This window comes from Vigna unguiculata, chromosome 2 (genome assembly GCF_037176805.1).
Source record: "Vigna unguiculata cultivar grain cowpea cultivar isolate G323 ecotype 2 chromosome 2, ASM3717680v1, whole genome shotgun sequence".
Lineage (NCBI taxonomy): Eukaryota > Viridiplantae > Streptophyta > Magnoliopsida > Fabales > Fabaceae > Vigna > Vigna unguiculata.
The window spans coordinates 24,865,617-24,891,225 of record NC_140793.1 but is presented as its reverse complement, the minus strand read 5'-3'; the positions used below and the strand labels follow the sequence as shown (position 1 = coordinate 24,891,225).

Sequence of the window (25,609 nt, the reverse complement as noted above, 5' to 3'; positions counted from 1 at the left end):
ATTTAATATTAAACTTATACATAAATATAAATAACATTGAATTCAACATTGAATTCACCATTACATACAAATAAAATCATTAAATTGAAATGTTTCCTAAACATTTGATTCATTTATAGAGGTCGAAGTCTCATTTAAAAAGGTAAATACTTAATGATAATAATAATTTTCTTAAAGAGCACCATTATGAAATAATAAAAACACACATGATAAATGTTAGTTCTGAAACAGTAAAGCTGACACTCGAGGTTGGGTTGGCTTTTGCTACTGAGGACAGCCTCGTCATCCTCACAGTGGGTCCCACTCTGTTGCAGCTCAAACTCCTTCCCCTCTTCTTCCACAGTTACACACTCTTTTTCTAGTCTTCTATTACAAAAATCTCCTTTTTATTCTTGCACAATAATATATTAATATTTATCAATTTTTATTCTTACAATAAAAAAGTTTAATTTAATTCAAATATACCAAAATCACAGTTTCATCAGATACCAGCAAACTAAGGAGAGAGAACCTTACGGAGTTAGTATAGTAAATTGATAACTGCTAACGCAGTATTATAAAAATATTTAAATTTAGGAAACTGTATTAAACATTATTCATATGTTTAATTTAAAAGAAAAATCATTAAATTTTTGTTGAGCAAGGTGTTTATTGTGCAATTGTTGCAGAGGAGGACCCATTTCAGTTATGTATCTTTGAGCGGAGATTACTGAGTTCAGCCCAGGTGCTGTTCACTCTGTTCTTTCTGCCCCCACTCTCCTCGCTTCACTTTTCATTTCCCAATTCCCAATCCATCTACCCTTCAAGTTTTCTTTTTTCCTTCTTTTGTTTGAGCTATTTTCACTTACTTAATGTGATCTGTTACTTTTCCCCCTTTCTGTCTTTATATATGGGTCTTCTCAGTTACTCGGTTTCAAGGGTTGTTGGGTTGTAAAGTTGTGATCTTTAGGTTTTCCTGGGGAATTTGCCATCTGGGTTAGTGGGAGGGTAGGAGGAGGTGGTATTTGGAATTGATGATATCTGAGTTTGGTTGTCTAGGAACTGGTAGAGATGGGTTTGGGTGCTGAGAATGGTAAGGTGGTGGAGCCTTGGGATGTGTGCAAATCAAAGGGGAGAAAGAAGAAGAAAGGGAATGAAGAAGTAGAAGGGGCTGGGTCTGGTTGTTGGTTTAGGCTCAGGTTTATGGGCAGCTGCATTTCCTCAAGATCCAAGGTCGATACCTCAGTCAGTGGCAGTGGCACCAGTACTCATTATGGTAATCATTATGGTTTTGCATAACTATTATTGTTGTTCTTGTTATCATGTGCTTGGATGTTCCATCTATGTGAATGTGTTTGTCACATGATTTATTTTTTTGGCGCATAAGCTTCCCCATTTTTGTTTTTAGTCATTAGTTTGAATTGGGTTTTGAGAATTCTTTCTTGAGCACCTAATGCAGGCTTGTTTACCTATCTTGTTTGCTATTTGGTTGAAAGTTACCATGCTATGTAAAGTTTGGGGGCTGCAGCAAAACAGGGTTGAAATTGAAATGTAATTGAGTTTTTTCAGTTCATGTTTATCCAGAACCGCAGTGGCTTACACTCTTAATCCTAAGAGATATGCAATGCATATGTAAGCTTTATATATAGCATGTTTCTTTTACTATACCTCCATGTGTATTCCAGTTCACAGTGGGAAGCCAGTGAAAAAAAATTAAATTTTAGACTGGCTAGGAAATGCATAAGTGTCAGATTTGACTTTGGTTGTGGTGGTAGGTAATTACTATCATATGAACTTGAGATTAGATATAAGGAAGGAAGTTACTCCCATTTTGAGACTGTGTTTAATTCTGAGTATTCGTTTGTACTATAAAACCTATGGTGCTTGATTCTATTTTTAGTTTTTTACTACTTGTCCTGATACGCTTTTCTGTAAAATTCTCTTTCTGGTGGCTTCTCATTAGCTGAAAGTAAATCAACTAATGATACTAGTAGAGACCAACCAACGGCTCCAGCAGTCTCTTCTACAACCACTAGTAATGCCGAAAGTAATTCATCCACTTCCAAACTTGAAGAGGAGCTTAAAATTGCTTCCAGGCTGCGTAAATTCCCTTTCAATGATCTTAAGTTAGCTACCAGAAATTTTCGGCCTGAAAGTTTTCTTGGTGAAGGTGGGTTTGGTTGTGTCTTCAAGGGATGGATTGAAGAAAATGGAACTGCTCCAGTGAAACCTGGTACAGGGCTTACTGTTGCTGTAAAAACCCTCAACCATGATGGGCTCCAGGGTCATAAAGAGTGGCTGGTTTGTATATTTTCAAAACTTTTTATTTTCTTCTATTATTATCTGCTAAATTCTACATTTCTAATGATCATTCGCGTTTGCATCACGTGACAGGCTGAAGTAAATTTTCTTGGCGACCTAGTTCATCCGAACCTTGTTAAACTTGTGGGTTACTGCATTGAAGATGATCAAAGGTTGCTAGTGTACGAGTTCATGCCTCGGGGTAGCCTAGAGAATCACTTGTTTAGGAGTAAGTTACCCTTTTCTATGTAATTAGTTTCCACAGTTTCTTCTTTGAGAATAATAGTTAGATCACTTCTGCACCTTGAAATTTTGATCACATAAAAAAGAAGAACCTTGCTGGGTTTCTCTCGTAAAGCATGGTTTCAGATCCACAGAAGTCAGGTTATAAACTTTTGTTAGTTTGGCATGGAGATCTAGACGTACAAGGGAAAACGGGTTACATAATGTGGTGCTTCTACTGTACTACTGTAATGATCTGCCTATTTAGAATAATGCATGAATCTAATCTATACCATTATAATGATTCCATTAATAACTTTGTTTCTTTGAGTATCTCACTTGTTATATAACGGATTTAGTAGTTTTCTCTATCAGGGTTGGAACTGTAACTCAATATTGCTGTTATCTATTTTATATTTGGATTATGTCTTTTCTTATTTATGTTCTCAATTTGAAATTATGTCATATGTAGGATCTCTACCTCTTCCATGGTCCATTAGAATGAAAATTGCCCTAGGAGCTGCCAAGGGTCTTGCTTTTCTTCATGAAGAAGCCGATCGACCAGTAATATATAGGGATTTTAAAACTTCAAATATACTATTAGATGCAGTAAGTGCCAACAAGTACATTATGATTACATATGTTTCACTTTTTGTTCATCTAACATTTCGGACAAATTCAGGAGTACAACGCCAAGCTCTCAGACTTTGGTCTTGCCAAAGATGGCCCAGAAGGTGATAAAACCCATGTATCTACTCGAGTGATGGGGACCTATGGCTATGCAGCACCAGAATATGTCATGACAGGTGATTGTTGTTTGATATGGCATGTCCAAATCTGAATGTTTTAGTTATTTATCATTACTGCTATAAAGTCACCAATGCTTAGACTTTGATGCCATTTCTATCTGTCTTTATTTTGTTGGGCATTTTTCAGCTCCTAAGTAATTATGTTTTTTTATTGATGATCTTTACTTTCAACAAAATTCTGAACAAAACATTTTAATGTTTGGAATGTATTAAGCTCTTTGTATCTGATATCATTTGTTTTCCACTCTAAACAAATTTATGATTAAGATAGTAAATTAGTCTGTCTATATTCTCCCTGTCTGATTATCAATTCTATTGATGACTTTGATATCTTCAGTTGTGTTTTCATAATGTTTATGACTTACAAAATTGGAGTTTATGGATATTCGGTTGATAATTTTTAGTTATGTTTTTTCCAAATGCATCTAAAACACAATCCATCCAATATCTAATTGTGTGGCAGGTCATCTTACATCAAAAAGTGATGTGTACAGTTTCGGAGTGGTACTACTAGAGATGTTGACTGGGAGAAGATCGATGGACAAGCACAGACCCAATGGTGAGCATAACCTTGTGGAATGGGCTCGGCCGCATCTAGGAGAGAGGAGAAGGTTCTACAAGTTGATAGACCCTCGTTTGGAAGGCCACTTTTCGGTGAAAGGTGCTCAGAAAGCTGCCCAACTAGCTGCTCACTGCCTTTGTAGAGATCCAAAAGCCAGGCCTCTCATGAGTGAAGTTGTTGAAGCTTTGAAGCCTTTGCCAAACCTCAAGGACATGGCAAGCTCTTCATATTATTACCAGACCATGCAAGCCGACCGCATCGCAGCCAGCCCCAACACAAGAAACGGCCGAACACAAGGACCATTGCTCACCCGCAATGGACACCAGCAAAGGAGTCTTTCCATACCAAACGGAGCCTATGCTTCTCCTTATCACCATCAGTTTCCTCAACCATCCCCCAAGACCAATGGCAAAGCATAGAGCTGGTGAAAATTCTCTTTTTCCCTTTCACCTTTTATGTCATTTCTTAGTTTTTCCTTGTAGATGTACCTTCTGTCAAAGCATCCCTTCATGGAGATCTTGAAAGCAAACCAAGCATGTTGCTTTATCATATTATGTTATGGCTTTCGCTTCAAAGAATATTTGGGTGAGAGCAAGTGAAGCTTATTCAGCTACTGTCTCTTCTGTCAAATTGTTATTCAATATTTTCATCAGGTTGTTTGAAAATATTGAACATTATGAAATCCTCATCCTTATTTTATTTTGTTTTCACATTTGTCACCGGAAAATGTTATCTCCTCATTTATCTAGGCCTTGCTTGTGATATCAAACCCTGCAGCTCTTTAAACTAAACATTTTTGTTTATAAAAAGATGAGAAAGAAGCTTTATTGCTAAATTTATAGCAGTGATTTGTTCTCGTATGATCCGGATTCCGTTTTGTTTAACTTATAGGCAGCAGGTTATACTTTATAGCATTTTATTGTAGTTAAAAATTCAAATTTCAATGTATAGATTGATCATTGGCGCTGTTCATTCTTATCATTTTTGTCTTTAAAGATTATACTGTGTGGGGTTCAAAGTGTAGGATAATATACTTTTATGTGGGGTCGCATGAGAATGTTCCAAAAGTACTAGTTTATGATTTTTACTTATTAAAATGATTTAATGAATAGTTATGCCTGGAAGTGTAATGCTTCCCATGTTCACTTAGTGTTCAATAAATATGTTTTTAATCTTTAAATTATAACAAACTTTTGCTTTTCATCAATATTTGAAACTTTTCTTTTTGTTAAGACTCGATACTTAAAAAATCAAATATTATCTGTACACAATTTGAAAAATCAAATATTATCCGTGTTTATATGCTGTAAATATAAAAACTTTCTACTAAAATTAGGTTGATTCGAACAATATTGTAGGAAGAGTTCATTTGTCATCTCCAAATAACATTGAACTTATTTTAAATTTCTGTATTTTTTTTAAATGTTGCTTTAATATTATTAGAGCATACTATTTCTTTCAAATATATTTTTAGTTTAATTCCTTTGATATAATGCATTTATTTATGTAATTTGTAACAATTACACATGGAAAAGAGTTATAGACTCCTAAAACATAATTTACATGAAATGAAAGACTCTAAAGAGTCACAATTTCTCATTTGATTTTTATAAAGTGGACTGGAAAACAGATATTACATTTTCTTTCTCAAATATCAGTTGAGCTTTTTATTCATGCAATTCCATAACTTTTAAAATTCAAATTGTCCTCTTTCTTAAGCATGTCCATATAGAGTTTTTTATTTATATTTTTAAATTTCATTTAAACTAAAAGGTATTTCTTTATCGAAGAAAATATTTGTTTCTCTCTCATTTTACTTTACGTGTCATTGAAATTAATAATTTAATAATTTTTCAGATTTTACTATGATGTACGATGCAACAATTACAATTTTATGCAATATTATTTTTGAAAGTATTCACTCTAATTTAAATAATTTCCCTATTAAAAAAAACCAACTAGGTAGAAGAGAATATTGTAAATAATAATATGTAATGTTATGTTATTGCCCATTTAAGTTTGCAATAATTAGGAAGAATGAAATAGAAAAGAATATAACAAGATTATTTTAAGAAAAAAAGAAAAAGAAAAGAGAAATAAGGAGAGGTAATAAGGGCATACCGATGGTTAAATTTCAATGGATGCTTCAATTGAAGAGAAGAAGAAAGGAAAAGAACGGTGTATGAGACATTCAAGAATGTTATGTGTCTTACACCCTACAACTCAAAATATATGATTACAACTTAGAATATTAATAACTATTAGTTTATGTCGTGATGCAACATTCCATCATGTGATTTGGTTCATGTTGGATCGTTGGTTTTTTTACGTCAGAGTTTAATTACTTCTCCTAATTGTGTTCTTCCAAATCAACCATGCATGTGGCAACACCAATTGTGGTTCACAAACTCTACATTCATTTTCATTATACATTAATATTTATTATATTAAAAAGACCTTCTAACTTTAGATAATATCATCACAATTATAATTAATAAATGGTTGTTGCTTCCAACATGACACTTTCAAGTAACTAAAATTTTTTAAGCAACTCCTCCATGGCTAAAAATGCTCTGCAAATTTCCTTCAATTTTAAAAAATACATGGATGGAATTTAAAAACTAGGTTTTGAGATAAAAAATTAATGTAAAGAAATCACAGAATACAAATAGGAGGAACTATTCTGGGATTCTTTTGGAAAGAAAATTTTGAATCCAATGATTTGGAGAGAACACATCAAAAGGGATAATTTTGATCTACTCTTTTGTAAGTTAGTTGAATACACAAAAAGAACCAACAACGTTGTTAAAGGCCAATGCAACCACCCTCCTTTGTTCCTTTCATCTTTTTCTTCTTCCTCTTCTTCTTCCCATCTTCTTGCAAAGCAAAACAGCCATGTCTACCGTTGCATTAGAACCTCTCTTCCACCTTTGCTCCAGAAAACCTTCGTTTCATAGCCATAAACCAATCCCACTGAGACCCTTCTTTCTTCCCACGTGCTCCTCCAATCTCAATGATGCATCCTTCATCTTTCACCACCAACCTCGTAGGACTCTCTCTCCCCTGCATGCTGCTTCAGTTACAGACACACCTACTCTCCATCCTCTTCAATGCCCTCAGACCATCACCTACACTTTCGCAATCGACCGAACCCAAATGGTCTCAACTTTCCCTTCCAATTTTATATGTTTGGATGTGTGTGACATGGTTCATAGATAATCATGTCTCTTAAGCAAGAAGTCTTAGGTTGAACTCAGGTCAATGTGAATAAAATAACATATGTTGGAATATGTGAACTCCTTGTGCAGACTCTAGTAGCTGGGGAATATCATGCGTTTACCCACAAAAATATAGATGGATATATCTTGTTTGGTTTCATGACAAAGAGATGGGGAATATCCAAGAGGGAAAAGCTTTGATTTTTATTTTTTTAAGGAACATGTTTGGATGAAAGAAGTAGTTGGGTGTTTTTTTTTTCTTTGTTAATAAGAAAAAAGTTGCAACTTTTGATCAACCTTGATCAATTTTGTTATTGAAATCTTCGTTTTTTCTTGGGTGTGGCGTGTGGTGGGGGTTATAAGGGAATCACCATGCATGCAAGACAAAAAAAGATGTTTTTATTTTAATTTTGTTTTGTTATGTGTTTACGCAATTAAACTGTTTGGCATTGATGTGGTTCTTTGCGATGGAATAATTTAGGCGAAGGGAAAGGTGTTTGTGAGATTAGATCACGGAAAGGATTTGAAGGATTGGGAGCTTACGGTGGGTTGCAGTCTACCTGGAAAATGGATTCTTCACTGGGGAGTTACCCTTGTTCAAGATGTTGGAAGGTACATCAACCTAAACAAATGCTTGAATTCTCTTTGATTGTGGCTTTGAGCTTCCTTGTTATTTTTTAATTGATATCATTGCAGATCTTAATATTAAGAGTCCAACTAATTTTATGTATAATGATAACCTAAGCTTGATCCTCCAGGGAATGGGATCAACCTCCTCTTGATATGATACCCCCTGGATCTGTTCCTATAAAGGTAGAAAAAAAGCTTCATGAGTTGCCATGATCAATATGGCACATATTCACATTGCCATGCAGAAAGATTAAGTTGGAAGTGAACAATATTTCAGGACTATGCAGTAGAGACCCCTTTGAAGAACTCATCCTTATCTGCAGAAGGAGATACGCTTCACGAAGTCAGGATTGATCTAAAAGCTAAATTTGGAATTTCAGCTATTCATTTTGTTCTCAAGGTTTATTTCTAACAATTGCCACTTGATAATGCTCAAAGAGAAGGCATTGATTCTGAGAATCCTTTGTGACTGAACATTGTTCCTCCCTTTTTGTCATTTCTTTCTGCTTCCCAATTGGGTGTACCTGTTGCTGATTCAGGATGAGGAAACTGGAGATTGGTACAAAAACGAAAGTAGAGATTTCGTGGTTTCTTTGGTGGACTGCATTAAGGAGGATTCGGATACAAGTATAATTGAACCTAAAAGAGGCTTTGATTTTTGGCCAGGTTTTTCCCATCGTTAACACAGTAGTTCGTTTGCTTCTGTAAAAAAGTCTCTTGTTTCTCATAATGCTCTAGGATGTCAAATAAATCATAATCATGTGATAAACAGTCAAAGATTTGTGCTTATATTTCTTCTATCACAGGGAATTTGGGGCAATTATCTAGAATGTTCTCCGGGTTAAAAGCTGACGAAAATAAAAGAAGTGAATCCAGAGTTCCAGAAGGAGAAAACAATCAACCAGAAGGTTTCTATGAGGAAGTGTATGTAACAAAGAAGGTTTTAGTTAGTAACTCTATCAGTGTCTCCACCAAGAAATGCTTTGAGTCTGGGGCAGTTAAGGACATTTTATATTTTGAAACTGATCTACCTGGAGATGTTGTCCTTCACTGGGGAGTTTGTAGGGATGATTCAAGAAGGTGGGAAGTTCCACCTCCTCCTCATCCACCAAGCACAGTACCATTTAAAGACAGGGCTTTGAGAACTCAATTATGGGTACAGAACTCAATAATCTGTCCTTTTATTCTCTTTTATGTTTTGTAACTTATGTTAAAAAATTAAATGTCCTTCATGCCTAATAACAGCCGGGTTATGTGTAACTTCTTCCTCCTGTTTTATTCTACAAATATTGATGATCACTAATATTCTATACTGGGTTTTTCTTGATTGTTCTTCTTCTACTGTCTCTCCAAAATAAACTGATGAACACTGATTTTGTTAAAAAATATATTAAAAACAATTTTAATATACCAACATCAGGTATTTTTAATACTCAACAGAAAATAACACATAAAAATTCAGCAGAGAATTTGAACTCAGGATATTCTAATTTAGATTCACTCAAAAATTCCTCTGAGAGCTTTTTACGTGATCACCTCCTCCCCATTCTCTCTTTTGGTTATCTTATTTTGGTTGGGATATATAGGTACAATATTGTAAGCAATGCCCATCTTTGTGTTTTATGATATAGAAACCTCTAATATCAAACACACCATCAACAAAGAAGATAAAGACAATCATTACTTATTCTTCTCTTTTTGCAGCCAAGACACGATGGAAAAGGATCTTCAGTACAAATCACTTTAGATGAAGAATTTTCAGGATTTGTTTTTGTTATTAAGCAAAATGAAAATACTTGGTTCAAGTACTTGGGGAATGACTTTTATGTTCCCCTCTCAAGTTCTAGCAACTTGCCTAATATTGGCAACAAAGAGGATCTGTCAGAAGGTGTGCAGATTGAAAAGCCCAGTCAACAAAATTCTTTCTCTGCATTTACTGATACAGTAGCCTATGAAATAAGAAATTTGGCCACAGACAACTCCTCTGAGAAGAAACAAGAGAAAAAATCTAAAAAGGTTCGACAAAGCATTTTTGAAGAAATTGAAAGGCTGGCTGCTGAAGCCTATAATATATTCAGGAACTCCATTCCAGGTTTCTCTAAGCCAACTATTGCAGAACCGGAAGTAACTAAAGTGGAACCTGAGAATACTGTTGCAGTACCCGAGAAAACTTTTGTGGAACCTGAGAAGACTGTTGTGGAAGCAACTAATGTTGCAGAGACACTGTCCCTGGAGCCAAAAATATGCTCAGCGACAGGCACAGGGTATGAAATATTATGCCAAGGATTTAACTGGGAATCTCATGCATCTGGAAGATGGTACATGAAGCTTAAAGAGGTAGCTTCAGAATTAGCATCAATTGGTTTCACTGTGATCTGGTTACCACCCCCTACAGAGTCTGTTTCACCTCAAGGATACATGCCAAAGGATTTGTATAATTTAAATTCCAGGTACTTGATTAGATGCAGTCTAATTCTTTTAATAGTTGAAGTGAATCTTATAACAATTAGGTAAAAGGTTCAGTGTTAGGCAAATTACTATTTAGACAGTTACATTCAACAGCATATGGCATATGCTAGGCTTTCAAATATTATGATCACTCATTAACTTAAGTAGTGAACTGGTATATTTTTGGCTGTTGGCTATGTAATACCCGAGAAAAAAGGGTAATCTCAGAGTATACATAGCATTCATAACATTTTCATGAAAAGGAACTTGCTCATATCAGTGGTTATAATTTTTCTTTTTGAAAATAAATATCAGATATGGAAACATGGATGAACTCAAATATTTGGTGAAAAAATTTCATGAAGTTGGAATCAAAGTTCTAGGAGATGCTGTTTTAAATCACCGCTGTGCACATTATCAGAATAAGAATGGTGTTTGGAACATATTTGGAGGCTATCTTGACTGGGATGATAGTGCAGTTGTTTCAGACGATCCACATTTTCAGGTTTGTCTATGAAGGTTTTGGATAATTGTTCTGTTTTCTTATTCTTTGAACTAATAACATTTGTCAAAGTAAAGCAAAACAAGATAGATAAAAGTCTTACTTTTTCTCTAACATAGTTAACTTTTAGGGTTCAAGTTCATCCCTTTCTATTATGTTCCATTGATAATTTTAACACTGTCATACTTTTTACTTTCTTGGTGAACCTGAAAAAAATACTTAATATCCTGTCTAACATACAGGGTAGGGGCAACACGAGTAGTGGAGATAGTTTTCATGCTGCTCCAAACATTGATCATTCACAGGAGTTTGTGAGAAAAGATCTCAAAGAATGGTTATGCTGGTTGAGGTTGATATTTTTAGACTCAAATTTTCTTCAGCTTATCATTAACAAAAAATTGTGGTCAGGAAAATGCATACAATCAGTTTGTGACTAAATCATTGGTTCTAATTATTGAGACTAATGGTTTTTGTTGCCAAGATGGTTACGCTGGAGAGCTAGAACAGAGATTATAACCGTCTAAAAAATTTGTAAACTTTCATGTTTGAAGCTTTATGTTTCAGACTTTATTCTGACTGTTAGTTGTGTTGTACTTGACTTGGCAACTACTACAATGACTAACAATAGATATTTGTGTCTCATGTACGGAATTTGTAAGTTATAGCTACCACAATGACTAACAATAGATATTTGTGTCTCATGTACGGAATTTGTAAGTTATAGCTACCACAATGACATTTTGATGCTAGAACAGGTTATAGCTGTTTGAGACCAATCTGGTTTGTTCTCATCATCATCATCATCATCATCATCATCATCATCATCATTATCATCATCCATTCTGTGTAGTTGCTGAGATCAAGGTTGCCACTTTAGGCTTTATTGAAAACTTGTGTTGCACATGGAAATGTTCAAATATTGACATGGACCTTGTAGAATTGTTTACTTCTCTAATTCTGTATGTGACCTTCAGGAAAGAAATTGGATATGATGGATGGAGGCTTGACTTTGTGAGAGGATTTTGGGGTGGTTATGTAAAGGACTACATAGAGGCAAGTGAACCTTATTTTTCTGTGGGAGAGTACTGGGATTCTCTCAGTTATACAAATGGTGAAACTGATCATAATCAAGATGCTCATAGGCAGAGGATAATTGACTGGATCAATGCTACAAATGGTACCTCTAGTGCATTTGATGTGACAACAAAAGGGATTCTTCACACTGTAAGAATTAACTCTGGCACATCTTTTTCAAAACATTTGTTCCAGTTTGCATATTCAATGGAACAAGCTCAAAAGGATTTTGAAATTAAGCTAGTTTCATTTATTTGGTGGAGTTTATTGACATTTTCTGGTTGAGTAAAGCTAATTAAATTCTTTCTGAATATAGGTACTGGAAAAATGTGAATATTGGAGATTGTCAGATGAGAAGGGAAAGCCTCCAGGTGTTATTGGATGGTGGCCTTCTCGTGCTGTTACCTTTATAGAGAATCATGACACTGGTTCTACGCAGGTTTCAACTTCCTCATTCTAAATTAATCATGATACATCTTGACACCAGTGTAATTTCATATTTCAAATTGGACATTTTTCTTTGAATTTGTTCAGATTGTTTATTCAGATTTATGGACTTTTTTAATATCTTCTTTTGCAGGGTCATTGGAGATTTCCCAGTGGAAAAGAAATGACAGGATATGCTTACATTCTTACTCACCCAGGAACCCCATCAGTCTTTTATGACCACATTTTCTCTCACAACAAAACTGAAATAGCAAGTCTGATATCTCTCAGAAAGAGGAACGGGATCCACTGCAGGAGTACAGTAAGTATCACAATATTGTCCTGTGTACCAAATCTAGTACTGTGTGAACATTTTCAAGGTGGAAGAATAAGAATAAACTTTTTTCTTATCATACTAAAGCAAAATAATGTTGGTTCTCAACATCCAATAAGAGTTATTCCAAGTACTCAAAAATCATAATGCAAAATGACAAATGACATTCCATAATGCGTATCCACTGATGGAGAATGAAACGTGCCATTCTTTCATTAGATGCATGTTGTTCTTGAAGCTACTTTTAGTGTGTTCAGAAACACATAGATAACTATAATCCAACTATTAGCTTCTGAAAATAACACCCGAGACATAGAACAAACACACTGGTACTGTAGATTTTGCATCAAAGTCCACACTTAACATGCATTCTAGTCTTCCATAATCGGTTCAAAATACGCATTATTGTATTCTGAAACATAAATGTTTATATCGTTGGAGTACTAACTTTGAAACTTTCTTGCTCTAGATTCAAATTAGCAAAGCAGAAAGGGATGTTTATGCAGCCATCATTGATGAAAAAGTTGTTGTGAAGATCGGACCAGGACATTTTGAGCCACCAAGAGGCTCCCTGAAATGGTCATTAGCTATTAAGGGAAAAGACTACGAAATTTGGGAAGCATCACAACCATAGTATAGTCATTACTAATTAATACTTTATATATTCCCTTGTACATTATCCACCATGAGTGTCCCCTTCTGTTACTATGGCTGGCTTCTATTGAAGTGAGTTGTGCCAAGTAGTTGCTTAATGTATATATAGGCTTTGTAGTTATGGCAACATCAACAACACTACTGAGAAAACTGCACAGGGTAATTTTCAGCCAAATGCAGGCTCATGTGTGTTGAAATTGTGGTAGAAAAATAAGATAGGGAAAAAGGGGAAACAGAACGAGATATGAACATCAATTAAACCAAAAAGTGATCCTCCTCAAATGATGAAATCATGTTCGTTTTTCATTTTAGAGTCAATGATTTTGATCACAAATTGAATTAAAGACAAGAACGAGATATGAACAGTAGAACAATGCAAAACAAAGAAGGATAATGGATGTATGGAATGAAAAAACAAAACGAAAAACATTTGAAGACTCTAGGGGATGATGGAGAAAGGTGAGTAACTTATATAAAAGACGTTTTCATGTGTCTTTAAAATAAGCTCCTAATAAGATAAAATTCCAAAAAAAGTTTTACACAAACACAAAAGGCCAATCAAATTTACTATATTAAAGTTGTCTTGACAAAACATGACTATTTATGAGAAAAGAAATCCTCAAATTCATATGTTAATGAAAATGAAATTAATACAAATTTTTATTACAGATATCCTAGTTTGATCGATCAAGTGATAATAGTTATGTTTGGTCATTTATTGTAAAACATTCTTTATTTGTTCATTTTATACCGATGAAGCTCCGAGCACCTTTTCTCTTATTTGGATTTGAGAGGACCCAACTAAATACTATTCTACAAATTACTAATTGTACCAAAAATTAATTACAAGAAGAGTATCTCTTAATTACAAACTTAAAATATTACAAAATAAAGAAATTAAATATGTTTGTAAAAACATCTTGTCTTTGTTAGAGGAAGGGTGAGAAGTTAAAGAGAAAACTCAAATTTTCTTTGAAAATACTAAGTACAATGAGTCATTATATATATATATATATATATATATATATATATATATATGTATATATAGTAACATTTCTCTTTTATAATTTGAATTTTTCTTCTTTACATCAATTTCTGCTCTTAGTCTTTGAAACTCTTCAAACTTTAGTAACTTCGTGAAGATATTTACAACTTGATCTTGAGTTTTGACATACTTGAGCTCCACATGCTTGGTATCTCTCCACCTCTCCACTAGCATTCTTCTTAGCTTTGAATCCTATTTTACTCCATTTGTTCATGACCTTTGGGAAAAGTTCTTAATTCTCAAGTATCATTCTTCTTGATTGAATTGATCTCCTTGTCCATGGCACATCTCCACCTTTTATCTTTCACGACTTCCTCAAAATTGAATGGCCCATAATCCATTTGAAGGCAATATAATTCTTCAAGATTAAAATTGGCTTCATTAGACCTTTCGTAGATGTCACATATATCTCGTGTCTTGCTTAGCCTTTTACTCATACTTTCTTCTTCAACATGAAATGTTGGTGATGGAGGGAGTGAATGAGGAAGAGTGACATCTTGAATTGTAATTTCTTGATCTTCTCCATCTTCTCCAAGATATGGAAGAAAATTGTAATTCTTTTCTTCTTGAGCCTCTTATTTCCTCATAGTTCCTTCATCAAATTCAAAATCACGACTTACCATCACTTTACCATTACTCAAATTGTATAATTTGTAGCATTTAAATTAAATATCATAACCGACAAAGACATGTTTGACACTTCGATCATCAAGCCTTGATTCTTGTTTTGGTACATGTTCATAAGCTATACTCCCAAAGACACGCAATTGATTAACACTAGGCTTCCTTTCACTCCATGATTTTTTTAGATTTGACGTTGTAGAATGATTAGACAAATAAACTACATTGGGAGCAGTTGCAACCAAAAATCCTTGTGCATATTTTTGGCTTTTAACATGCTTTCGACCATGTTGATAATAGTTATGTTTTTCTTTTCTACTACTCCATTTTGTTGTGGTGATCTAGAAATAATAAATGGGCGATGAGTTCCATGTGATGTATAAAAGTCATTGAATTCCCTTGAAGTGAATTATCCTCCTCAATCAGGTCTTAAAGGTCTCAAAGCTCTGATTTCAAAGTCACTCTTATTTTCAACTAGAGCCTTGAAATTATTGAAAGCAACAAAAGCTTCTGACTTTTGTATGAGAAAGTACACCCATATTTTTCTACTAAAATCATTAATGAAGAGTAAGAAATATTTATTCTTATTGAATAACGGTGGATCAACTAGACCACATACATGGCATGTATAAGTCGAAGAGGCTTGGTTTCTCTTAATGCAACTATTTCCACAAAACATCTTCTTTCATGCTTTCCAAGAAGACATGTTTCACACTACTAATTGAGATTGTTGATTGCAGACATCCTTCTCACCATCTCTTTTTCTTCTCAACTTTTAATTCTGCAAAGTTTAAGTGTCTGAACCTCATGTGCCAACACTATGCTTTATCATGCATTGCCACCTTTAAGCACTTTGCTTCAATAGTTTTTAGATTGAAGATAAACATTCTATACAAAAATATAAAATAATGAAGATTATATTTCAATGGAAGTATTCTTTAAGGCTTTGCAACATTTGTGTAAATGAATTGAAATTTTTTCAATGCTCTTACCATTGCCTTTGGAAAAGGTTTTTTTGTTATGCTTGTCAAATTGAAAAACTTTGCAATTGAAAAGTTGGTTCTCAAGCTCAAGAGCATCAAGTGAGAGATGATTCACTCAACTAGAACATTAATAATGATAATGCCTGAACCACATGTGTCAAATTCAACATTTTTGAGAATTTTCTTAATTAAGAAAACAACGCTCCTTCTCTAATGAATTAAGAGCACCACTTTTTCCTTTCATGTTCTCCTTAAAGATATTTTTACAAACTACATCTTTAATCGAACAACATTTTTCGTTAAAGACAAATTTAAGTCCTCATTAAATAAGTTGATTGACATTGAACAAGTTTTGATTCATTTCAGGAACATAAAGAACTTGTGAAGTAGTTTTCTTTGTTTGTAAGACTTGTGATTGTAGCTATCCACTTTCCTTTGATTGAGAGGTAACCACCAATGCCTATTTTGACTTATTTGAAATTGTTTGACTTTTATTAGCCCGGGAAAGCATTATAAAAGATAACATACTTGATAAATCATTATCAATAAATAAATTTTCACTTGATTCACTAATCAAGAAAAAAAATAACTACAAATTGTTTTTCCGACTCTGAACTAGAAATCTAAGTTCTGTCAATGTACGTGGTTTTTGTAATTGAAAGTAACAAACTTCATATTTCATGTAGTTGCACTAATTGCATTTTTGCATTTAGTCTCTTCCAATATCTAAAAGTTGGATGACCTTTTTTACCCCAATGTTGATAAGATGTATAGCTTTTCTGTCCTTTTTTTTTTTCCTGCTAGCTCACCCATTGATGCATGATTTTGCTTAAAAATTCTTTTTATTTTGTTCAACAATATGATATTATTTCATCAACCATCATTGTTTGTGGGTTGTAGATCATGAACACTTTTTTGTCATAATAATCTTTAAATAAATTCTCTAGCAAGATTATAGATGTCTCACACTCTTCCAATACTATTACCAAAATATTTTCAACAATTATGAAATCAACAAAATATCTACCTATTAGAAATAGTCCAAGTTTGAGTCAAAGTTTCAGATTTGATAGAATAGACAAAGTTAAACATTATATAAGAACAAAAACCCATAACCTCATTGCTTTAAATTTTTGGGTTAAAAGTGGTGTCAAATACCTTATATGTGTAAGACTAATGTCATATATATAGAACCACAATTTCTCAATGACTATAACCAAACCATATGAAACATATCCTAACAGTAGTATTAGAGCCGAAAGGGACTCACCCTAGAGGGTTTATATAAGAGTAAAAATTCATAATCACATTGGCTTAAGGTTTTGACTTAAAAGTGGTGTCAAATGACTTATATATGTAAGTCTAATGTCATATATATATAGAATCACAATTTCTCAATAACTATAACTTCATATGAAATATATAAACCCATCACTACCCAACAAACTTTTTATATTAAAGGTTAAAATAACTATATTCAAAATGTATCAAAGTTTAAAGAACGAATTCCAATTTTACAAAACATATATAACTATTTAATTTTTAAAAACCAACTTTGTGAAACCTAACCTAACGAGTTTTGTTGAATTTGATATATCAAATAACTAAACTAATTTTTAAGACCAAGTCAAATGAGATACCATACCCAATAAACCTCGCTAGGATAGCCACTTATATTATATTAGAAAGTGAAATTAAACTTAATCCATTCTCACAAAGTTGGTTCATAATGCAAAAGTTTCTCTCACTTAAATACCAAAAACTAACATCATTAATAAGCGATGTGGGACTTCCAAATATAATATATAAATTAGATGAAAAATTGATCTTATAATAAGCGAAAGACGGAGTTAAAATTAAAAATTTGGCAATGCCCTGGATACTACATATTGATTGATTCAGGCTTTTGGTAGATTGGGGCATCACCTATCGTATTCTCCCTCCTACATTTTCGTGTCAGACCCAATCTCTCATTTTCTTTCACATTGCTATCAAACAAAGTTTACACTTGCTTTATATATCTTTTTTCTTCTCTTATTTTCTCATTTCGCAACACATTATTAACGCTGCAAAACAGAACATTTAACACTTATAACATGACACTGAAAATATAACATTTTTTTTGTTAGAGCATCAAACAAAATGAAGAAGTTCTGTATATTGATTATTCTCTGTAACAAAGAAAAACAAAGGGTCAGACCTTGACATTTTTCTCAATTATTTGTTTGGTAATGCAGAAAAAAATCACCAGTAATAATAATTGTGTAGTTTTTTTTAGAAAAATATCATCGCACTAAATAAAAGAAAAACCCTTAATATCTTAATTAATTAAACTATCAATACATTTCTTATCTTCTTTTAACAAAGTTTAAAACACGTATCTTTTAACATTTCCTAACATTTCAGTCTATAAGAATCTTTGTCCCTTTAATCCTTTAATTTGTAATTCATGTACATAAACAACTCGTATCCCGTAAAATTAGTTTTTAAAAAAAAAAATCATATTCAACTTTAAAATCATATTCAGAATATTGTTGCATAAATTTTTGGTATGTGATATCGCTTAACCCACAACAACATAGCTACAATGAACAAAATGAGGATTTGTGGTTTTAAATGATGCATCCTTAGATGTGAGTTTGCTTTTATCATCATGTTTCTGAGATAAGAATCATAATATTCAAGATCCTAACCTATAAATTTTAGCATAAAAGAAGGAATTTGACTGGATTTGTTATGAATGAAGAAGTTAATATTCATTCTATCAACAATAAATCTAGTGAACCATGAATATGTCCAAATTAAATCAGATTTTATATCGTCACCAACTTGCCAAACAAAAGTTTGGTCAACATGAGAAAATATGTGTTTAATGCTAAATTGAGGAAGAATATTATAATTTTGAACATTTATTTTCCTTAGATTTTTACTAAAATAGTTTTATAACGATTTTATTTCGTTAAAAAACCTTTATATCTTTTATGTTTTAAATAAGTAATACTCACATTAATTCTTATATTTTTATTAGTAATATTTATTATTTTATTTAAGAACATTATACCAATTGAAACTTGAATTATGGAAATTAAAAATATCGAATAATTTCTTAAGATAAGATGAGTGCAATTTTATTAAAAGTATGAGAAAATTTGAATGTTATTTATTAAAAAATAATAAGATATGTACGTGTATGTTTAAAATCATAGAAAATATAGTTAATTTATTAAAAACATCAATCAAATAAGCTTTAAAACTAGTAGGGTGAGACATTTAGTTTAGATTTTCCACAAGAAAATTCCTTGTCATAAAACAAACCGTAGCCAAAAGCTATTTGACATTAAAACAAGAATGTTGCGGTTATATTTAAAACCTAAACTAAAAATGTTATTAGCTACTAATCTAATACTATATACAATTATAAATTAACAAATGACAACTTTCTCTATAAATTAATATATCTGACCCACTTCATTTCAAAATTTTCATTCTACAAAAGGGAAAATGGCTAACGTGTCAATTAACCACAATTTTCAGCGTTTTAAAAAAAATTCAAAATGCAATTATTATCACCTTCAAAAAGTTTCTCTCTCTCTTTCTCTCTCTGTCTCTCTTTTCTTCTCCTCTCTTTCGCAGTCCACACTCTTCATCTTCTTCTCAACCTTCCTCTTTTCTCTGGTTTTCTCACCACATTCAACAACTCTTCATCTTCCTCTTTTCAACTGTTTGATAACCCCAGAAGTCGATTTTATTTTCAGTTATCTCAACCGAACAACTCATCCTCTTCTTATATTTTGTGATATCTAACTTTTTCATCCCTTTTTTTACAGGTTTAAACGGAGAAGTATTGTTTGTTTTCATTTTTGTTAAGCCAACAACTCATTTTCTGCTTATATTTTGTCAGATGTAACTTCTTCATCCTTTTTTTACAGGTTTAAACGGAGAAATATTTTTTGTTTTGAGTTTTGTTAAGCCAACAACTCATTTTCTGCTTATATTTTGTCAGATGTAACTTCTTCATCCTTTTTTTACAGGTTTAAACGGAGAAATATTTTTTGTTTTGAGTTTTCTTAAGCCAACAACTCATTTTCTGCTTATATTTTGTCAGATCTAACTTCTTCATCACTTTTTTTACAGGTTTAAACGGAGAAATATTTTTTGTTTTAAGTTTTCTTTAGCCAACAACTCATTTTCTAATTTTCTTTTAATTTGAAAGTTTGTATAAATATAGATGCATGATCTATTGTTATAATTAAAATATTTGTTATAATTTTGTTGTTCAATGCAGGATCTATTGCCTAAAGTTCAAGGCTTACAATGAACATTATGCTGATTTAAGAAGTAATCAAATTTGTGTACCAAAGAAAGTTATGAAGTTGATTAACTAAAAACAGATTATAGGTATGTAATTTGTTCTTCTTTTATTGTTATTTTTTTAAAGACATTATATTATAACCTTATAGGTTAATAAATATTAAAAAATCAATTCCTATTATCAAAAATAGTACATTTAAAAAAATCCGTGCGTTGCACGGGTAGAAAGACTAGTAATGCTTAAAAAGGAATGGAGCATAACATGTCTGGTCTTCCACCTCTCAAGGTAGAACAAACAAAAATTATAGCGTCTAAGATTGTTTGAAATGATCCACTTTTGTAGGGTTAAAATCATTGATAGCCTTGAAATCGAAACTATCTCCATTGTTGTCTCTCTTAATGTGATCAGTCATGTAGCATATATAAACACGTAGTTATGTATTCATTTCATTGCTAGAGCATTATTAATAACTCTATCAATTCGGCTGAGGTTCTTAATTCCCCTTGGCCATTATCACCCAAAAAAATCATTACTTAAATAGATAAATATATAATAATAAAAAAAAAAAGAGTGATAGATAGAGAGAAACACCATGACTAAATTATACACCATTTTGTTTTTAACCTGTTTGGTAGTGAACATACCTACTTTATATGGCAATGTGTTAGAGGATGAGGAGTTCTGGGAGAAGCAAGCTAATTCATTTGATGATTATTGGAAGAAAAGAGAAGCAAGTGCTGAACAAGAGAACAAGAAAGCTTATATTGATGACCCATTTTCATTCACCGGCAACGTGACTGATAATATTACTGAGTGAGTTTCATGGGAAAATCTTCACATATATTCATATATGCCATGTTGTTTTGTTGAATGATAGTGTTTTTGTTTTTCTGCTGTCTGTTATGACATAACAGCCTGATAGTTAGTGATGAAAAAGAGGAAAAAAAGGGAAGGAAGTTGGCAGGAAAGTTAGCAAATTCTGCATGCGTGGCAACAAACCCGATTGACAGATGTTGGAGGTGTGACAAGGACTGGGAAAAGAATCGAAAAAAGTTGGCAGATTGTGTGCTAGGTTTTGGCAGAAACACTGTTGGGGGAAAGAATGGTTCGTTTTACAAGGTAACCAGTAACTTGGATAATGACATGGTGAATCCTGTTCCTGGTACTCTTAGGTATGCGGTTACAAGAACAGCACCATTGTGGATCTATTTTTCTCGAAGCATGACCATTAGGCTGAACCAGGAGCTGATTGTGGCAAGTAACAAGACCATTGATGGAAGAGGAGTTGATGTCTACATTGTGAATGGGGCTGGTTTTACCCTCCAATTCGTCAAGAATGTGATCATTCATGGAATCAAAATTTTTGACATTCAGACTGGAAATGGTGGACTTATCAGAGATTCTGAGACCCACTACGGCCACAGGACTCAGAGTGATGGTGATGGAATTTCCATCTTTGGCTCTAGCCATGTCTGGATTGACCATGTTTCCATGAGAAACTGCCAAGATGGAATGATCGATGCTATTATGGGTTCTACTGCTATTACCATCTCCAATAGCCACTTCACAGATCACAATGAGGTCATCACTCGTTTCTTTTTCTTTTTTATTCACAAATGATATTTGTTAGTGGAAAAGTTAGACCAAAACTTATCTCATCCCTTGTTTTGTTGGACAAACTTAAATAAAAGTAGTTGAAAAAATATAAAAGATAGGAGTATTTCTTAATAATAATTATGATATTCATTTAATTGTGTTTAGATAATATAGTTGGGTAGGTACGCTGTTACTAATAACTGTGATTTGATAGTAATAGTTATATTTAATGTATATGAGTTCAGGTTAAAGGACCTATAAATAATAGAGTAGTGCTCAATATAAAATACAGAAAATCATAATATACTAAAGTGTTATTTTCAAGATACGTTTCTAAACCTGTTAAATTAACCTTATAATGTTAATTTTCAAGAGTCTGGATAAGAGTTGAATCAACAACTTCTCTCACTTCTTCTTCTAACTTTACCACCGAGTCACCTTGTAACTCTGAGCATCATCATTACTTGTTTGTTTAGTTCCACAAAACATTTGGAAATACTTGTAATTATAATCACATGGATGATTTTTAGTAATAGATGAGTAAATTTGATGAAATAATGATGCAGGTGATGCTGTTTGGTGCGAGTGACAGCCATACTGTGGATAAGGTAATGCAGATCACACTGTTATTCAACCACTTTGGTAAGAGATTAGTGCAAAGGATGCCAAGATGCAGGCATGGTTTTTTTCATGTGGTTAACAACGATTACACTAATTGGGAAATGTATGCCGTTGGTGGTAGCAAGCATCCTACAATTATTAGTGAGGGAAACCGATTTAGAGCCCCTGACGACCACAATGCTAAAGAGGTAATGTATACTCAAACCTTGGTACAAGTTTCATTACATTCTTCTTATACTGATATCATTAAGAGATTGTGGTTATATATATATGATATTGATTTTACATATATAAGACATTTCATATTATTTTTAACTTAAACTTTCAAGACAATAAGATTATGAATTTCTCGTCTTATATAGTGTTTAATTTTATTTTTAAATAATGTGGGACTTTGACTCATATTTGAACTATTCTCAACTCATCGTAAAAGCAAGAGATACTGACATAATTTGATGTTTTGGTGTTGGTGAAGATAACAAAGAGGACCTTAACAACACAGGAAGAGTGGAAAAACTGGCAATGGAGATCAATAAGGGATGAGATGGTGAATGGAGCTTATTTCATAGAAAGTGGGCCCGTTCTAACCAACAGGCCCTTCGCAAAGAATGACATGGTGTCCTCCAAACCTGGCTCATATGTGGTAAGGCTCAGTCGCTATGCTGGGGCCCTTAAATGCGTTAAGGGCAAGCCTTGTTAATTAGACCCCATTCAAGTCCCAAAAGAGAGTGCATGAGAACCAAATCCATCTTTCTGTGACATGTGTGTACAGTGTAATTAAGCTATGGGGAATCCTTTTGCAACGCATGCATGTAGAGATAGGTAGGTATTCTTGTATAGGATAACTATAGTATGACTTTCATCGTTTGACTTTCATCTTTTATTTCATGACGTAGTTTAATATGGATCATTGATTAATATATTACTATCCTTTTCTTAAAAGAATAAATGACTTATACTAATTAAAAGTATGTAAATCAAAAAATTAGGAATCATAGTATAATTTTCTTCTTGTATATTCCAGATGCTTCGTAGCGTTGCTGTGAATTTGTCACCGTTTCTGTTTCTTTGTACAGTATCGGCTTTCTTTCTCGTATGTATCAGAAAAAATGGATGTCAATGCAGTTTAAATCACATTTGCTGTGTATTTGGATCTTACATCACAGTTATGGTAGAGTTCCGTTGAATGAAAATATCTGATTAAAGAAGTTTTAAATAATTTATAAATCGTTACTAGTTTAGTTATCTAATAATAAATTCTTGAACACTTTAAAAGATGTTTTATATTAATAAAATCCTGAGCTCTGGAAAAATGAATAACTTTAATAATTTGATTAGTAATAAAAAAATTATATATTAACTTAAGAATTAGAATATAAATGGGTTTCTTATATCTGAGCAAGTGTGCTTTATTCGGGAGGAGTATGAACTTTTGACCACTTTTTCTCCAACCTTTTCCTTTATGATATTTTTGAATTTCATATGATAAAGCAAACCTATTTACCCCAAGCCTGAATCTTCTATCACCATTTTTTTAAGAAAAAACATAAATAAAGTATGACAATGATATGACAAAAATTCCAAATTAAAACTCCTGAAAATATCAATTCTCTAATTCAATTAGAATGCACAGGTAACTGGCTAGTTAAAGAGAGAAATAGAGTGGAGAACTAGCAACAGGTTTGTGAGAAACTATATTAACAACATCAACACTTTATTTGGAACACACAAGTTATAAGGCTTTTAGGAAGAAAGGAAAAGGCTAACTAACAAGTCAAATAAAGTGTAAATGATGTCAGAACACATTTCAAAATCAGTATAACACTAAAATTTAGTAAAACTATCCATAAGCAATCTTGACAAAATATTGATCAACCAATTCAATTGGGTGGTTGATTCCAATTTATTCCAAAGTAAATTATATGTTTTTCTCTCAAAACAAATATTTATTTGCAACTTTTGGTTAATTTTTAACTATTTTGCATAAGAATGTTTGCATTCAAAATCATTTTTCCAGCCAATTAATTGAATTTCATTGATTCCAACCGAATCGTGAAAGTGCTTAAAAATTCCCGAGATGAATATTGATAAAACGTCTCTTGCACTGATGTAAGAAAAATCTAAAAATTTGCTTACATTTTTTTAATACATAGCTACTATTAAGTAAAATTTCTCTTAATTGTCCTAAATAATAAAATCACATCTTTGAGTCTCCGTGAAAAATTTTACAACGAATTTATCAAAATTAACTATAAAATTAATGAATTCATAAGATGACTTGTCATTTGATGAAAAGAAAATGAGAAAAAGGTCATGAGTCGATTTCCTACGAATAATTCAAAAACAATATTTGTCAAACTATAAATTTAACTTAAAGTTGAAAAACTAATTCAACAATCATAATTGATGACAAATAGTGGTTATATGAACTGTAAAACTCATTTATGTTTTTAAAATTTTTGGGCCTAATTTGTTTAAAAGGTCTAGCCAGTTCAGTGGTTTCTTTCTATAATCTTTTCAGTTTCCATTTTACCTTTACTTTCTGTCTCCTCAACCCAAATAACTCACTTTCTTTCTCTCCTTTGAAACACAAGTTGAGCTAGGACCTTTGCGAGATCCTTCTCCGAGTTAACTGATCGTTCTTTTCCTCTGCGTAAGTCTAACTCAAAACCTCCATTTCTTTTTCTTTTCTTTTCAGTTCCGAAGTTTCTGGTTTGATTCGAATTTGTGGTCATAGACCTCACTATTTACTCTCTTTGTTCTTATTTGCCAGTCTCCTTAAGATGTAGTGTTGTGTACACTTCTGTTTGGGGCTTGTTTTGTGGGGTTAGCATCTGTTAGGGTAAGAGAAGCTAGGGTTCAAAACTTTTTAAGAGTATTGCATGTCTTTGGATTCTGAATCATGTTTTCCTGTTTGATGTTTATGTTCTATGAAAATGAATTGAGTTTTGTTTTGCTTGTGTTCTGGGTTTGCATGCGTGAACATATGAGAAACCTACTATTGTTTTCCAAGCGAGCAGCTTTCGCCTAAGCGAGAGTAGTAAAAGTTCACCTTTGTCTCTGTTCGAGTTATCGCTCAAGCGAGAAGATTTAATTTTGAGCAAAAAGCAATCTCGCTCAGGCAAGAAGATCTCACTTAAGCGAGAACTCGTAGAATCTCACAGTGCCTCTGTTCGAGCTCTCGTCTAAGCAAAAATGTCTAGCTTAAGCGAGGGCTCCTAATTTGAGCGAGGCTGGTGCAGGAAAATGTTGAAATGCTTGATTTCTTACAT

At 32.8% G+C, this 25,609-nt stretch overlaps 3 protein-coding genes across 3 annotated transcripts; all 3 read left to right on the top strand.

Moving 5' to 3' along the window:
- Positions 1-645: 645 nt before the first annotated feature.
- LOC114173938 (serine/threonine-protein kinase PBL34-like) lies at positions 646-4,583 on the top strand. The gene is made up of 7 exons (XM_028058633.2): positions 646-724; positions 1,039-1,255; positions 1,943-2,280; positions 2,374-2,509; positions 2,975-3,111; positions 3,185-3,308; positions 3,775-4,583. The coding sequence occupies exons 2-7, from the start codon at positions 1,051-1,053 to the stop codon at positions 4,290-4,292; spliced, it is 1,458 nt and encodes a 485-aa protein (XP_027914434.1). The 5' UTR covers positions 646-724; positions 1,039-1,050; the 3' UTR covers positions 4,293-4,583.
- Positions 4,584-6,493: 1,910 nt separating this feature from the next.
- Positions 6,494-13,443, top strand: LOC114173936 (alpha-amylase 3, chloroplastic-like). The gene is made up of 13 exons (XM_028058630.2): positions 6,494-7,032; positions 7,573-7,703; positions 7,850-7,904; positions 7,999-8,121; positions 8,261-8,387; positions 8,528-8,877; positions 9,426-10,171; positions 10,485-10,674; positions 10,914-11,020; positions 11,646-11,895; positions 12,062-12,184; positions 12,326-12,493; positions 12,975-13,443. Exons 1-13 carry the CDS (start codon positions 6,769-6,771, stop codon positions 13,137-13,139), a joined length of 2,799 nt encoding a protein of 932 aa, XP_027914431.1. The 5' UTR covers positions 6,494-6,768; the 3' UTR covers positions 13,140-13,443.
- A 7,122-nt stretch (positions 13,444-20,565) lies between these two features.
- LOC114174263 (Pectate lyase family protein) lies at positions 20,566-23,318 on the top strand. Its single transcript, XM_028059071.2, has 4 exons — positions 20,566-20,933; positions 21,035-21,701; positions 22,283-22,525; positions 22,813-23,318. The coding sequence occupies exons 1-4, from the start codon at positions 20,713-20,715 to the stop codon at positions 23,035-23,037; spliced, it is 1,356 nt and encodes a 451-aa protein (XP_027914872.1). The 5' UTR covers positions 20,566-20,712; the 3' UTR covers positions 23,038-23,318.
- The last annotated feature ends 2,291 nt before the right edge of the window (positions 23,319-25,609 follow it).

What these genes read in the sequence shown, in the direction of transcription:
- LOC114173938 (XM_028058633.2), top strand. Translation starts at nt 1,051, where the DNA reads ATGGGTTTGGGTGCTGAGAATGGTAAGGTGGTGGAGCCTTGGGATGTG. An exon ending in TGGCACCAGTACTCATTATG is followed by an intron (nt 1,256 to 1,942) that starts GTAATCATTATG and finishes GCTTCTCATTAG; the next exon opens with CTGAAAGTAAATCAACTAAT. An exon ending in AGGGTCATAAAGAGTGGCTG is followed by an intron (nt 2,281 to 2,373) that starts GTTTGTATATTT and finishes ATCACGTGACAG; the next exon opens with GCTGAAGTAAATTTTCTTGG.
- LOC114173936 (XM_028058630.2), top strand. Translation starts at nt 6,769, where the DNA reads ATGTCTACCGTTGCATTAGAACCTCTCTTCCACCTTTGCTCCAGAAAA. An exon ending in CAAAAGGGATTCTTCACACT is followed by an intron (nt 11,896 to 12,061) that starts GTAAGAATTAAC and finishes TTCTGAATATAG; the next exon opens with GTACTGGAAAAATGTGAATA. An exon ending in ATGACACTGGTTCTACGCAG is followed by an intron (nt 12,185 to 12,325) that starts GTTTCAACTTCC and finishes CTTCTTTTGCAG; the next exon opens with GGTCATTGGAGATTTCCCAG.
- LOC114174263 (XM_028059071.2), top strand. Translation starts at nt 20,713, where the DNA reads ATGACTAAATTATACACCATTTTGTTTTTAACCTGTTTGGTAGTGAAC. An exon ending in GTGACTGATAATATTACTGA is followed by an intron (nt 20,934 to 21,034) that starts GTGAGTTTCATG and finishes ATGACATAACAG; the next exon opens with CCTGATAGTTAGTGATGAAA. An exon ending in ACGACCACAATGCTAAAGAG is followed by an intron (nt 22,526 to 22,812) that starts GTAATGTATACT and finishes GTGTTGGTGAAG; the next exon opens with ATAACAAAGAGGACCTTAAC.